Below are 16828 nucleotides of genomic sequence, written 5' to 3' on the forward strand. Positions count from 1 at the left end.
CTCCCCCTGTGTTTCTTCCTTTCTAGAATGAACTACTCCACTTTTTCGCCAACCCTTATTCTTGGAGCACTTATATCATGCTATCTCATTCCCTTCTATTTCAGGAAAGAAATTCATCAACTTGAAGAGCCCATGTAGGAGGAAATGAGTCCTCTATGGAGAACGGAAGGTGAGTGATGGAAAGGAATTCACAAATGAAAGACTGAAGATTTTGAACATTGAGTCCTCCTCTATTTAACAATGGAAAGTAGTAGGAAAGTAATCCATTAAGTGGATGAAAGTTGACTGGAAGCACTTAGTCCTCGAAGGAGAAATGAAGGTGGTAGAAGGAAGAGTGTAAGAGGTAAGAGGAGAGATAAGAAAATCAGAGTCAGCCATGAAGAATGGCAGGTGAGAGAAAGAATACAATCCACTATATGAAAAATGGGAGATAGAAAAACCTGGGTCTTCTTCATCATCATCTTTCATTTGTAATCCCATATTTCATCTCATCTCTCTTCCTTCACCTTGGAGAACTCAACATTTCCTGTCTCCTCTTTTTCTTCTTGGAGGATCCCAATCCTCCTATCTCCTTCCATTCTCCTTGAATTATTCGGTTCTTCCTATATCCTTTCCTTGTTGAAAGTGGATTAAACTCCTTCTATCTCCCCTCTCCTTGGTCATTTAAGTTCTTGATATAACCCTTCCTTAATGTGCTGGTTTTTCTTCCTTCTATCACTCTTCATTCTCCATGGAGAACTCAGGTTTCCTGTACACATCCATTGTCACTTTTTTTATTCTTCCTATCTCATTCATACTCCTGGTATAACAAAGTTAATTATCTCCTCTTCCACTATGATTGGTGGATTTACTTCAGTTCATCTCTCCCTTCCTTTTTGCAGGGCTAGATTTTCCCTATTTTGCCCTTTGCTGTCTATAAAGGAATCGCTTCCTATCCTCTTCCATTCTCCTCCTTGGAGGACTAAGTTTTTTCTATCTCCTCTCTTTCATTTCATGTATTTCCTCCATTTCCTTCCTCTCACTTTACTCACTCCACTCACTCCTCGTCTCACTCCATTCACTCTTCCTGCCATTCTACACAATTCTTCCTGTCTCTCCTCTTCCAATTGGGGATTTTCTGTCTTCTATGACAAATCATTGTCACTTCTCAATTTAGTGGGTTTCCATTCTTCCATTCCTTTCCATTCTCAATGAAAGATTGATTAACTTCTTCCTATCTCCCCTCTTGCACCTTGTGTATTCTGTTCTTCCTTGTATCTCCCTTCCCAATGGATGATGACACAGTTCTTCTGTAAGTATTTTCTTCCACTTGGGGGAAATCCACCAAGAGATAATGGGGAGATAACAAAAACTGAATTCTCAAACTACACCAAGACAGAGAAAGTAAGAATAAACCCCTCAAGGAGAATGGAAGAGCAGAGAAGAAGAATACATCAAGCGGAGTATGTGAGATGGGAAAATCAGATCCTCCATGGAGAATGAAAGATGTGAGGTTGAACAGAAACTGCCAAGTTGTAGAGGCCAGATTGAAATAACTGAGTCATTCACGCATAATAGAAAATGAGATGAATAAAGTAGTGCACCAAGTAGAAGAGAGGAGATAGAAGGAACTAATTTCTCCATACAGAATGTAAGGTAAGAGGACAAGAATATAGCAAGTTGAAGAGGAGATACAGGAAGAACTAATCCTCGAAACAGAAAGAAAAGTGGAAAAGCTGATGTATGAAAAACTGAGCTCTACATGTAGAATTGATGGTGAGATGAGGAAAGGAAATCGCTAAGCAAAATAAAGGAAATAGAAATAACTGAGGCCTTCATGCAGAATTGAAAATGAGAGAAGGAAAGAAATCCACTAGAGGGAGATGTGAGATAGGAAGAACTGAGTCCATTGTAGAAAGTTGAAGCTGGGAGGTAAATTGGAATCCACCAAGTGAAAGAATTGACTTGAGTTAGGTCTTGTTAGCATAGATAGGAAGAACGGAGTCCTTCATGGAGAATAGAAAGTAAGAGGAGGAGAAAATAAAACAACCAAGCAGTAGACGGAACTGTGTAACACATTGAGAACAGAAAGTGAGGAGGACGAATGCAATTCATCAGGTTGAAGTGGAGAAATATGAGAAACTGTGTCCTTGACGCATAATGGAAGTGAATGGAAATGAATCCACCATTTCCATCTATTACATTCCATTCTCCACGTAAGACAGAGTCTTCTATCTCCTACCATTATGCTTCAAGGACAAAATCCCCCTATGGGGATATAGGAAGAACCAAGTCCCCCATAGAGATTGGAAGGTTAAGGTATAAAATAAATCCACTAAGTGGAAGAGAAGACATAGAAGGAGCCAAGTATTGCATGGAGGAAGGAATATGATAGGAGCAAAGGATTCATCGACCAAGTAGAAGTGATGGGGGGTGGGTATAAGAGGAATTGAGTCTCTTCTCGTAAATGGACCTTAGAGAATGAATGAGATCCACTTAGTTGGAGAATAGCCTTTTGTTTACCAGCTATCTATAAATAGATACCTCTAGGTATACCTCTTGTTTACCAGATATCTATATATAGATACCTCAACAAGGTCGTAGTTTTTATGTCATAATGTCGCTATTTTTCGCTGGAATGGCGAATTTCTTCTTTTATATTATTGTTAACACATATACTGCACTGTAAATACTCTTTTCCCCATAAAAGGGGGGGGGGGATGCCGGGAAAATGGCGGCTTCCTTTGAAACTGAGTCAGTGGTGCATAGACATGTTTTTTGGGGGATACAAGTTGTGTTCTATTATTCATATGATAATAATGCAATTATTTTCTTGTTCCAAGTATGCCTGCGATCATTTCCATGTGTATTTTTACAATGTCCTGTACTTTGTTGTCCAGGGGCGGAGGGGCATTTTTCTTTAGAAATTTTGGAATTTTCCAGATCCTCCCCTCCCCCTACATCCCTATATACACTCAATGGGCATAAATTGTATCTAGTCCGAATCTATGGTTTATTCCGCGTATATCAGTACTTGATTCATCCGTTTAGGGTAATTAGCCTCCAATATACAGGCCTTTCAAGGTAAATCTGCAATCCGAGGCTTGAGTCAGTGGCGCACAGACATGTCGTTTGGGAAAGCTATAAATCGTGTTCCATTATTCATATGATAATATTGCAATTTTTTCTTGTTTCAAACATGCCTGCGATCATTTCCATGTGTATTTTGACAATGTCCTGTACTTTGTTGTCGTGGGGTGGAGGGGGAATTTTTTTCTTCAGAAATTTTGGAATTTTCCGGTTCTTCCCCTCCCCTGCATCCAAATATACACTCAATGTGCATCAATTTTATGTAGTCCGATTTTGATTTATTCCGCGTATAACAGTACTTCATTCGTTCATCTAGGGCAATTAGCATCAGACCTACAATCGTTTCAAGGTAACTGCGCATTTTCTTGAATGGCTCATATCGTTTTGGGGGTACAAGTCGTGTTCTATTGTTCATATCATAATAGTGCAATTATTTTCTTGTTCCAAACATGCCAGCGATCATTTCCATGTGTATTTTGACAATGTCCCATACTTTGTTGTCCAGGGGTGGAGGGGCATTTTTCTGAGATTTTGAAATTTTCCTGTTCCTCCCCTCCCCTTGCATCCATGTATACACTTTGTTAGAAATAGAAAAGCAGTAATCTGTGTATTTGCTTGATATGAGTATTCTGTGCATGTTTTTTGAGGTGAATATTCTGTGTATTATTTTGCGGGATTATTATTCTGTGACCAGCAAGAGAAATGTCATGTACTGGGTGACTGTGTGTGAGATTAAACCTTAATTTACGTATATTGGTGTTTCGTTTTTAACATTTGGCGACCGTGACAGGATAGGGAGACTTTGTGTAAGGCAAAGATTGAGACGCCATGGAAAAGATAAGTAAATTAAGAACAGTAACGAGATCGTCGTTTACGCGCTTAGCGAATAACATTGAAGTGGCGTGCAATGGTGATTGCCCGGATTTAGTGGAAGTGCAGAGTAATTTCCGTTTGTTGCAAGATAAATTCGGCAAATTACAGGATCTGGACACACAGTACAGTGATTTGTTGATGGACGACGATATCAAAGAAGAGGATTTGATCGTCGAAGCAGAAAATGCAGATAAGTATGCATGTAACTTTTATCGAATCAAGACTATGGTGGAACAGTTATTAAGTAAACAGGTGTTGAACAATGGTAGTGACGCAGTTAGTGACACATCGGTAAACTGCAAACGAAAAATCAAATTACCGGTAGTGGAACTTAAAAAATTTGATGGTAACGTGAAGAACTGGTTACCCTTCTGGAGCCAATTCAAACGAATTGACAAGGACGAGGGCATTGATGATTGTGATAAATTTCGATACCTTGTACAGGCTACCGTACCGGGTTCAAAAGCACGTCAGTTTGTAGAAAGTTTTCTCCTCAGTGACGAAAACTATCCCAAGGTCATTGAAGGACTTAAGTCATGTTTCGGCCGTGATGATGTGTTAGTGGAAGTTTATGTTCGTGAACTTTTGAAGTTGGTGTTACACAACTTAAATGGTGACAGTAAGTTGGAACTGGCTGTTCTTTATGACAAAATGGAATCACAGTTACGAGCATTAAGTACCTTAGGAGTAACATCAGACAAGTGTGCTGCAATGTTATACCCTCTTGTTGAGTCATGTTTACCAGAAGAATTTTTGCTAGTGTGGCAGAGAAGTGCTGCAAATTCCACAGATTCTAAATTGGAGAGTCGTCTGGAAGAAATAATGTCTTTCCTGAAGAAAGAAGTGGAAAATGAAGAAAAGATAGCACTTGCTGTAGCTGGGTTTGATCTGAAGAGAAAGAAGGAACGTAGTAGTCGTACTGAATCTATACCCACGGCAGCTGAATTGTTTAATTGCAAAGGGGATTCTTCAAAGTGTCTATTTTGTGGTGATTCGCATGTTAGTGAGGAGTGTGTGAAGGCACACAGTTGGTCCTTTGCGGAAAAAGCTAAAATGCTTAGGGAAAAGGGGTTGTGTTACAGATGTTTGAAAAAAGGCCGCCTTAGTAGAAACTGTAGGGTAAAATTAAAATGCAGGATTTGCAAGGGGCAGCATGTTGAAGTGATGTGCTCTGGTCAAAGGACTAAGCAGGGAACAGACTTTCCAGGGAAGCAGACTAAGTTACAGACGGTTGTTGAAAATTCCTTGATGAATAATGAACATGTAGAAACATTTCTGCAAACATTAGTTGTAAAAATAAGAGGACAAAGTGCTGAAAAATATGTAAGAGCAATCATTGATACTGGTTCGCAACGATCCTACATTTGTACATCTACAGCAAAGGAAATGAATTATGAGGTTTGTAAAAAGGGAAAATGTCACGCATGCACTTTTTGGTGGCATTCTTTCTGCACCATATGAACATAATTGCTATCGTGTCAGACTGACTAGCATCAGAGGTGATTATGCTTGCAATTTTGAAGCCATGGATCAGCCTAATATTTGTGACAGTGTAACATCTATTACTGAAGGTCCTTGGTTAGCAGAGTTGAAACGGATAGGTGTAGAAATTTCTGATAGAGAAAATGGTCCAGTGGAAGTTTTAATTGGTGCTGATATAGCTGGTAAAATTTTCACTGGCAAGAAATTTGCTCTAAAATGTGGATTGGTAGCAATGGAAACACTGCTTGGTTGGATACTAATGGGCAAAGTTACTGCACATGAAAGTCATAGAGTTTCATCCATGATTGCAGCTTCAATGTTCTGTAAGGAAGCTTCGGTTGCAGACTTGTGGAAATTCGATGTTCTTGGTATTACTGATCCTGGAGAAAAGAAGTCCAAAATTAAAGCTCAAGAGGCAGTGATGGATTATTTTGAACGAACTCTGACGATTGACGAAGAAGGAAGGTATGAGGTAAAAATGCCATGGGTGGAGGGACACCCACATCTACCTAGTAATTTAGAAATGTGTAAAAGAAGACTGGATACACTTGTTGAAAAACTGAAGAAAGATGACTGTTATGAAGAATATTGTCAGGTTTTCAGTGACTGGCTAGAAGAAGACATCGTCGAGAGGGTTTCATCTGAAGAGATAGACACCAAGGGACAAGTCAAGGTGCAATTAGTACAAGCTAAATCAAGGGTAGCTCCGATAAAGAAGTTAACCATACCCCGCTTGGAATTGATGGCAGCTCTTATTGGAGTGAGATTAGCAGCTTCAGTAACCGAATCATTGGACATTGGGGACATACCAATTAATTTTTGGACAGATTCGACTACAGTTCTTGCATGGATTAGACGCAATGATCCGTGGAACACCTTTGTAGGAAATCGTGTACGTGAAATAAGAACGATGAGTAAGAGAGAATCTTGGAATTATGTACCGGGTATTATGAACTGTGCTGATCTTCCTTCGAGGGGGTGTTCACCCAAACGGTTAATGGAATCAAAATGGTGGGAAGGTCCATTGTGGTTAAAAGAAGCTAAGAGCAAATGGCCTGAACAAAGGTATACATGTCAAGAAGAAATTATTGCCCAAGAGAAGAAGAAGACAATTGTATCTAGTTTAGCCAATATTGAAGAAAGGGATGACTGGTACTATCACAGATTTTCCAGATATGAACAGATTGTTCAACTGATAGGGTGGATCAGAAGATTCATTTTCAATTGTCGTCATCCAAAGAACCATAGGACAGCAGAATTGTCAATAGAAGAAGTAAATGCTGCTGAAAAGGTAGTTATTCGACTTGTACAAAGAGATTCTTATGTCAGTTTGGAAGACAAGAAGCTCAAATCTTTGTGTCCATTTGAAGACAAGGAACAAATCATAAGACTGAATACTAAAATCCTAGAGCTTACGGATAAAGAAACATTTCGGTGTCCGGCTGTCTTGCCAAGCTCACATCCAATTGTGAAGAGGCTTATTTATTCTAAACATATTGAAGCTTGTCATGCATGTGTACAAGATCTGATGAGTATTCTTAGAGAACAGTTTTGGATATTGAAAGTCAGAAAATTTATTCGTTCTGTGGTGAAGGGTTGTGTGATTTGTCGGAGACATAATGCTAAAAGAATGGAAGTAATGCAGGTGTCTTTACCTGAACATCGAGTCAGAGATGCAGCAGTATTCGAAATAACAGGAGTGGATCTAGCTGGACCTGTTATACTCCAAAGTGGAGAAAAGGCTTGGATTTGCATATTTACTTGTGCTGTTTATAGAGCTGTACATTTAGTGTTAACTTCTGGCTTATCATCTGGAGATTTTATTCAGTCATTTCGAAGATTCATTGCTCGACGAGGTAGACCACTAGTTGTTTACAGTGACAATGGGACGAACTTTGTAGGAACTGAAAATTTGTTGAGCAAGCTAGAATGGGAAGATGTAGTTGCTTTTGCAACAATCAAGCGCATTGAGTGGAGATTCAATCCACCCACTGCTGCCTGGTGGGGTGGATGGTGGGAGCGTTTGATCAGACTCATGAAGCAACTATTGAGAAAAATCTTAGGGAAAGCTTCACTGACCTATGAGGAATTTATTATGATTGTGCTATGTGATTGTGAAGCTGTCATGAATGCTCGACCACTAACCTACATATCAGAAGATAATTCAGACCTTGAGTCCTTGACACCCTCCATGTTTCTACAACAGGTCAGAGAAGTATGCGTGCCTGACTTCGATGAGATACAGAAGGTAAATCTACATAAACGGTGGAAGTATTGTCAAAAAATTCGTGAGACACTAAGAAGTAGATTTCGCAATGAATACTTGGGTCAGTTAGTGCAACATTGGAATGCAAGAAGGCCTTGCAGAGAAGTGAAGGTTGGGGAAGTGGTTCTTGTAGGTAATGACAATTCTAAACGTCTGGACTGGCCTTTAGCATGCATTGTGGAGCTGATACCTGGACGTGATGGTGAAGTACGTCTCGTAAGGCTGAAGACTGCAACGGGAATTATGATGAGACCACTACAGCGGGTTTTTCCCTTGGAAATTCAGTCTAGTGAGTTGCCCGAAGTGCCCAAAATGAAGAACACTGAGGAAAAGACAGTACCTGAAAAGGAAAGTGCTCCGAGAGTCATCACCACTCGACTGGGAAGACGAGTGAACCCTCCACAGAAGCTGAGTTTGTTGGTACAAAACTCATGTTATGAACATTATTGATTGTGTAGAGTCACTAACTATCTTTGCGTGACTCTAGGTGGGAGAATGTTAGAAATAGAAAAGCAGTAATCTGTGTATTTTCTTGATATGAGTATTCTGTGCATGTTTTTTGAGGTGAATATTCTGTGTATTATTTTGTGGGATTATTATTCTGTGACCAGCAAGAGAAATGTCATGTACTGGGTGACTGTGTGTGAGATTAAACCTTAATTTACGTATATTGGTGTTTCGTTTTTAACACACTTAATGTACATAAATTGTATGTAGTCTGAATGTATGGTTCATTCCGCGTATAACGATATATCATTCATCTGTCTAGGGCAATTAGTCTCCAATCTACAGTCATCTAAATTAAACCTTGCATTTTGCTTAAAATTGGCCCGGTAGCAAGGAGCTTACCTTCCAAAATGAGCTTGGTAAACAAAAGGATAGAGTTAGTAAAAACTGAGTCCTTCATACCCATTTGAATGTGAGTGGAGGAAAGATATCCACCATGTGGAAGAGGGGAGATAGAAGGAACTGAACCCTCCATGGAGAATAAAATAATGGAAATCTAGGAAATGGAAGAAGGAGAAATAGGAAGAAAAGACTCCCCCAAACAGAAGGGAAGAATAAAGGAAAAGGTGAAGCAGGGAACATTAGAAGAACTTAATGCTTTAATTAGAAGAGGGATAGAACACAGGAGGAAATGATTTCACGAAGGACAGAAATTGTAAAAACAGTGGAATGAAGTACTGCAAAAAAAAGTGGAGAGATGAAATGAAGTAAATCCACCAAGGATAGTGGAAGGAGAGACAGGAAAAGGAGAACGAATGAGATAGAAAGAAGTAGATTGACCATGGACACTGAAAGGATATAGAAGTACCTGAATACTCCTTAGTAAACAAAAGGTGATATAAGGACGTGAATTTAACACTAGAAAGAGGGAAATATATATGAGGAGATGAAATACAACAAGGGAAGAGAGAAGCGAGAGGGAAATCGAAAGAAATAAACCACCAATGGTGTAAATAGAAGGAACTATACTCTCCTAGAAGACATGGGATTTAATAAATCAACCATGGAAAGTGGAAGGAGAGATAAAAATTGAGTGGTCCTGGAAGAAGGAAAGTGATAGAAGGAATTAAATTCACGAAGAACGAAGAACACAATATCTGCAGGGAATTGAGTAGGAGATAAAAAAGGTAAAAAGGTAAAGTGTTCCCCTGTGCTTAGCACCATGCCATGAAGGCGTATAGGGGTTGTGGGGGTAATGCCCCACACTTTCTTGATCCGGTCGTGAGTGGGGGTGATGTGATCAGCACCACTCCCCTGACTGCCTTTACCCCCCAGGGTTTCCCGCAGGTACCCATGTTATTCGATGCTGGGTGGGTGCCGGGGCCGCTTCCAACATTAAAAATGTTTCCGGATTTGAACCGGCTGGGGATCGAACCCTGGACCTTTAGCATGATAGTCAGACATAGCAGTCATGAGTAGGGGATATGAGTAGGCAATTTCACTTAGGGGTGAGGGAAAGTTAGGGAGAACTTAGTCCTCTGAGAAGAATGAAAGGGATGGAAGGAAGTAAATCTACCAAATAAAATAGGAGGGAATAAATAATATGAGAGAGAGAGAGGGAGAGAGAGAGAGAGAAAGAGAGAGAGAGAGAGAGAGCATGAAATAAATGAATGATAGATAAAGGGTGGATATATGAATAACTTAGTTCTCCATGGAGAATGAACAGTGAAAGGAAGAATGGAATCCACCAAATGAAAGAGGAGAGGTGGAAAGATCTTAGTCCCTCTAAGAAAACGGGAGTAGGTAGATGGGAGGGAATTCACCACAGGGAAGAAAGGATACAGGAAGAACTGAGTCCACCAAAGTGAAGGAAGGGAGAGTGGGAAGTAAATCCACAAAAGGCATGGGGAGATTATAGGAAAGACTGGCTCCTCCAAGTATATTGAAGGAATTGAATATAGCCCTGAAAAACATGGATAAAGTAGAATTGAGGCCAACAAGGAGAACGGAGGGAGATAGCATGATATAAATCACTAAGGATATGGGAGGAACATAGGAAAATCTGAGACCTACAAAGAGAATGGAAGATACAAGGGTAAGGAAATCCACCAGGAGGACAACAATATATTGAAAGATCCGAGTCCTCAAAGGAGATGGAAGGGAATCCACAAGGGAAAAGAGTGGAACTGAATCTTCCAAAGTTATAGAAAGATGATAGGATAAATGTAATGGTAATGGTGAACGGTGGTAAAATGAATTGAGTCCTGCAAGGAGAAAGGTGAGAATTAATTATGGAATATATAAGGGAGTGAGAGAGAACTGATTCCTCCAAGGATAAGTAAGTGATATGTGATAAAAAGAACTTCATCAAAGAAAGGAGAATGAGGTAGAAAGAACTGAGACCTTCAAGGAGGAAGGAAGGACATAGGAAGAACTATGTCTTCCGAGCAGATGGTAAAAGAAAGATAGGCAAAATGTATGTATTTGTGCTAGATAGTATTTTGTGTCAGTTTTGGTATTGCTGAGGATCAGAGATGACGAGAGATGAAGGGGCACTCATAAAGAACATCCAACCCCCGGCTCTGAATCGAACATAGAAACTTCCATGGCAATCTTAAATCTATCACTTAATTTGCTCATCCAGGGAATTGTTGATGGAAAGATGTTAGTTCACTGACGGAGGAGATTTTGATGAAGGTTATTATTTATCTATTTCAGTTGTTGTACTGAGTCCTTCAATGAGAATGATAGGAGATTGGAGGAAGAGTATCCTATTGTAGGGGAGATAGAAAGAACTGAGTAGAGAAACAGAGGAACAGAAGGAAATAAATCCACAAAGGAGAATGAAGGAAAAGAGGAGAAAGCAAATCCACTCAAAAGAGGAAAGGGAAAAATAACAAAGAGAGAGAGAGTATAGGAAATTTCTTACCTCAACAAGTTCTTCTCCCATCTTGACTCAGTGATGGAGGGTAACTGTTTAGTTACCCAAGATCTGATGCACTGTGTCTCTTCCACTTCTTCTTGCCATGTAAATGGGTTCTCTAGAACAAAGTAAGAAATGATGTAAGAACATCATAGGAAGCACAAATCAAATCATACTGGTGATGTTCATGTAGAACACATTTTTATAAATATGCATTATATTCAGTTTTAATATATTTGGCTCATAAATTTTCAGAAACTTCTTGGGTGATTAATGGATTCTCAGTGAGGACAATTCTGAGTGATTTCTATTCCTTTTTAAACTTTATGTATATTCCACAATCTTATCTGTGCATAAAATTTACTTGAAACAGTCTTTTTAAAACTACATATATTTCTAACATCTGAAGAACATGCAAAATAACAGGGAATTTCTGTCCTCATAATGCCAGATTGCACCAAACCTCTCCTCCATCATTTAGAGTACTGACAGCATTTTAAAGAGCATTTGATCTTCATGGGCTTCTATGCAGATAAATAGTCAGAACACTCGCCTTTCATGTAAGCTGTTCTACATTTGGTTCCCATTAAAAGGTACAGTATATTGGTATACAGAAGTGCACAGTCAATACTGTATTTCAGAAGACAATAGTGAAACTACTGGATATCAGTCTAGAAAACCAAAATTACAACTGATGGAACCTGATGTGCTGAGAACTCATCACCCAATGAGAAACTGACTCTCAAAGTTTTAGGTCTCAATGTTCAAGTTATTACTCTTTCATTCTATCAGTGGAAATTATTTTTGTTTTCATTTTTGGCGAAATGTTTATCAAATGTTTTTTAGGTTAGTCCATAATGATAACAGACTACCCAATTGAACAAAACAAATTACATCATCATAGACAATTAACATATTAAACATTTAAAATGATACAATAAGTGGGTGCAATATCATGGTATTGAAAAACACAAATGAAGAACAACACCAAGAAAATAAAACCACAATTTGCAGAGCGAAGAAACACGCTCCAAGTACTATCCACCATCCATTCAATATATTCTACATGAATGAAAGGATAACATTTACAATTGAGTGGTTCATAAGTAAAACTTGATAACCCACAAAAGCATGAAACCAAGAAAACACAAGTGAAAGGTTGGCCATTGCATTGTGACCCAAATGTTAATTGGTTAACTTTGATCTAATAACCAAAGTTTCTGGCCTGGTATGGAAGTTATTTTTGCATGTCCCATCTCATCACTCATCCTCATATCACAATTTACCAAAACTGACAGAAAAACAACAATAAAATAACAAAATTAAAATTGCAATTACATACATTGGGTTGAAAAATACTGTAATACACTTCAACACAAAGTTTGATTGAGAAACAAAAGGAAACATTCTAAAGCTGCTCTGGAGCATTCCAGTGTTTCCTGTATAACGTTCAAATACAAAATTTAAGGTTTTAAACATGGGATTGATTAACATATTCATAATTAATTGATTTCATACAATTATGATGTACTGATGTGTCCTCTGCTAACAATTGAAAAATAGCATGTTCATTTGTGTAACACAAAAATGAATACATGAAAAGCCTTAACAAAAATGTGTTCCATGTGTGACATTTTAAAAATGTAGCAAATTTTGAATTTATTTCATAACCTTTTTGCTGTGTAAACCTTATGGAATACATACACTAATATTTTTTAACTGAAATATACAAATTATGTATATTCACAAACATTTAAACCCTAATGCAATTAAAAGCAAAATTACCAATATTGATTCATTTTGTTATTTATGTAGATTAGGACCACTTTTCATGGAATGTCCAAAATACATATTATATAATCTTTTGATATCTTGTTACTTGTTAACTAACATGTGTTATCCTAGTGCTGCAACTATTTATAGAAACATCTTTGTTGTGTTAAGTAATGTATGGACAAGTTCAAATGCAGAAATTTTGCAGTAAAAATGTTACTTTGTTCTAATTCATAGGCATAACCTGGAAAAATGCAAGTAGGGGCACTTGGTCTTGCAAAATTTTCAGTTTATTAAAATTTAGATGTTAAGAGATAAGAGTGTTAACATCTTGGGACGTGAGAAGTGAAGTGATAAAGGAGTAATATTTGTGATTTCGCAAATGTAACTGTTATTTACCGAATAATTCTGAATGATGTTTTTATGAGATGGAAAAGCTTTTGATTCTAATCCAAAAATGAAGCCTCAAGTTTGAATAAGTCCCAAGTTATGACCACTTTCCGATTCATTTGTACGTTTTTACCTTTGTGAATGGTGAATTGAGTTGGTTTGGTTTGATTTGGTGTTTTAAGTCCACTTTATGCACAGTAAGGCTAATCGGGACTGGACCTACAGTTTAAAGTGATATCTGAACCACTTGTGCCTCCACCGAGTATTGAACCCGGGACCCTTTGATTACAAGGTGACGATGCTACCACTGCGCCATCGGGGAGGCCCGAATGGTGAATTGAGAAGCATCCATTAATACATTAGTTCATTTTCATTTAACATTTGTAGAGGTGGGTCTTGTTCATTTGTTATGTATATTGTAAGAGTAGTTTTATTAACTTTTACACCACACAAATTGATTCTAGAAAGAAAACAAAGGATATTTTACAAAAAAATCATAACTAGATTTTCTAGTTCTTTTTTATAATTTAACTTTGAAAGGAGGATTTGGGGTGTGATATAAATTTTCTGTTTGTATTTTTTTGTTTTTTGAAGCATGTACACTAGAAGATCATTCATCCTTCCATGAAAAGCCATGCAACGGCGTTGTAATGGAAACCGTCCAGTGCAATATGTACGTTCTGCTATTTATAGCAAACAAATATTATGTGATTTAATAGTATATGCTATAATATAAATTTATAATCAAGTGGTTCGATACACAAAGGAGGCACATGGCACAGTGGTTTGGATACCACTTTAAACTATAGGTACTGTTCCAATTAGCATTTCTGTGCATAAAGCAGACTTGAAACAAAAAATTAATTAATCAATATAATATAAATATAACATTAAACATTAAAATGTTCTGGAGTCAATTCAATTCTCAAAATTATAGTACTAGGATTGTATTATGTACTTTTACTTTAAACCATCCATCTCCAGAGTATTCAATACACATGCTGCACAAACCTTTAAATTACCAAGTGTTGTCTGCATTCCACTGCTCATTGCATTTTAGGGTCCCTTCATTACAATTAGGTTATGTTCATTCTGACTTGTAAGCGATAGAACACTGATGATTTCATGTCATTGATCTCATGAATAATCTCTTGGAATTGTATAACGATAGTATCCTTACCAACCACAACAATGAAACTTGCTACATAAGTAAGTGTAACAATGAGCTTCTCTGACATCACAAAGTAATTTGCACTTTCAAAAATATTTACTTAATATAATTGAATCTTTTCTTCCCTTTCATTTCTCATGCAAGAGCAATCACATTAATATAGAAGAAAGAAAAGAAAAGGAACCTACATTAGCGATACAGCTCCATTTGTATATTTACTAAAGAAGAAGAAAACCAAATTTTCAAACGCAAGATTACTGTGAAAAGAAAATGTCTGCCATAACACAGTTGAATCACTTGTTTGAGGCACAACATCAAACAATCATCTGTTGAATAACGTATTATTCGAGAGAGCACAGGCACCATTGTGATTCTTTGTGATGATGTTTTAAGGGTACTCCAATTGCCGCACTCTTGCATTATATCAATTAGCTAAATTGAAATATGACAAGAAGAGGGTAGACCATGGCAGGGAACCTAGTCTTTGTTAGCATATTCTATTTTGTTTGTTTCGATTTATTTAGTCTTTGTTATTTAGTGTCTCTTTTCTGCCACTTTTGACTAATCACAATGATGAGGATGACTGATGACATGGTGATATTGACACTCATGATGACCCCAGGGCAGAATACTCAAGTAGCCCCTCCCCCCTGTAACTGCCATTATAGTGACTGGATCTATGAATACAAGAATAATGCAATTTCAGCATATGGGGTGGTAAACAAATATAATTATCTTGATTATACAACCTTGGTGACAATGGAGTTCGACCAGAAAGGAATACGTGATTAAATGCACAGAGGCATAGGCGGTGGAATGGGTGACTCGCAGAAGTGATGCATGTGTGTAAGAGGAGGCGTGTGAGCATGCAAGAATCGAGATCCCAGCATGTTGCACCCAAGATCACGTAAAGAATGAAAACGGGGAAATATACGCATGACATTGAACTTCGACCAGGCACCAGACCCATACGGAAAAGTACAGATAGTGGCGCATTTGACGGAAGCATGTCGTCACGGACACGATAAGGGAGTCCGCCATATATAAGCACGTGCTGTGCACCGAGGAACCGCAGTGCATCATCACCATGGCCAGGGACAAACCTATTGACAACACCACGAGGAGAAGAGTGGTGGAGTTGCAACGGGATGGACTCAGTGAACGGGAAATAGGGCGCCAACTGATCTTACACAAGTCAACCGTCCACTGCATCATCAAACACCACCAAAATATGGGTACTACATAGCCAGGTAAGGCCCCCGGTCGAAAACGCCTGCTGAGCGTGCGTGACCTACGGATATTTAGGTGCTATATCCAGACCAACAATCATGTTTCTGTGGTCGAATTACGACTGTGGACTCAAGAACGCTTTCTCATTGAAGTGTCAACCAGAACCATTCGCCGTTACCTACAGCAATGTGGTTACCGAGTGTACAAGGCGAAACGTAAACCCTTCCTTTCCATGTTGAACAAAGGCAATCGACTATGGTGGGCACGAATGTACCGGGATGGACATATCGGCAGTGGAACAGGGTTTTGTGGCCGGACGAATCCATTTTCAATGTTGTGTACGGGAAAATACGGAAAACAGTCATTTGTCGGAAGGAGGAACAGAATGAAGCAAAATGTTATGCACGTCGGGTACAGAAACCTGCGTCAGTGATGGTATGGGGATGCATGACGGCATCTGGGGTTGGCCCACTACACGTCTGTGAGGGCATTGTGAATGCACACACCTATACACGCATTTTGGAGCGGCATCTTTCCACAGTGCGAAGGTACCTGTTTTACAGGCGGCGTCTCATCTTTCAACACGACAATGCCAGGCCTCATACAGCGCGGCTGACAAGAGAATGGTTGACTCGCCATCACGTGCGAACTCTGCCATGGCCACCATCGAGTCCCGACCTCTCGCCCATTGAGAATGTGTTTGGCGTGTTCTTAAGCGACGTGTGCAACAGAGGGGACCCACGACAGTGGCTGCTTTTATCGCCTGCCTGCAGGAGGAATGGCACCGCATCAATGTGGAATACCTTGAACGACTCGTCCGCAGCATGCCCCGATGGATTGCCACAGTTATTCGCCAACGGGGCGGCGTCACACCATGTTAAACAGGATCCCCTCTAACAGTGGTCGAACTTCAATGTCACGTGTAGATGGACGAAAATATTTTATTTTGTGTGGACACCATACATTGCTGTGTTGCAGCGGAAATTTATGTTTTCCTTTGTTCCATATAGCCTGCTGAATAAAATATGTTCAGCATATTCATGTGTTCTCCTTCTTTCACAATGCACTCCTATATTTGTGACTGGTCGAACTTCATTGTCACTAAGGTTGTAATTAAAGATATGTTTATTTATTTTCTTTTTTTTAATAAATGGTAGATTATGATTGAAGGTAAGTTCCTTTTTATTTTCTATTTTTTATAAAT

The 16828-nt window shown here is 38.8% G+C and overlaps 2 protein-coding genes across 2 annotated transcripts; both read left to right on the plus strand.

The window, feature by feature from the left end:
- The first annotated feature begins 3897 nt into the window (after nucleotides 1-3897).
- LOC145986863 (uncharacterized) lies at nucleotides 3898-5403 on the plus strand. The gene has a single exon (XM_083121334.1). It carries the CDS (start codon nucleotides 3898-3900, stop codon nucleotides 5401-5403), a length of 1506 nt encoding a protein of 501 aa, XP_082977460.1.
- A 64-nt stretch (nucleotides 5404-5467) lies between these two features.
- LOC145986864 (uncharacterized) lies at nucleotides 5468-8140 on the plus strand. The gene has a single exon (XM_083121335.1). The coding sequence runs from the start codon at nucleotides 5468-5470 to the stop codon at nucleotides 8138-8140; it is 2673 nt and encodes an 890-aa protein (XP_082977461.1).
- The last annotated feature ends 8688 nt before the right edge of the window (nucleotides 8141-16828 follow it).

This window comes from Lepisma saccharinum, chromosome 4 (assembly GCF_977018435.1).
Source record: "Lepisma saccharinum chromosome 4, izLepSacc3.1, whole genome shotgun sequence".
In the NCBI taxonomy this organism is placed as follows: domain Eukaryota; kingdom Metazoa; phylum Arthropoda; class Insecta; order Zygentoma; family Lepismatidae; genus Lepisma; species Lepisma saccharinum.

Bases quoted from the DNA above. Each gene is read 5' to 3' on its own strand.
- LOC145986864 (XM_083121335.1), top strand. From the start codon at position 5,468: ATGGATCAGCCTAATATTTGTGACAGTGTAACATCTATTACTGAAGGT.
- LOC145986863 (XM_083121334.1), top strand. From the start codon at position 3,898: ATGGAAAAGATAAGTAAATTAAGAACAGTAACGAGATCGTCGTTTACG.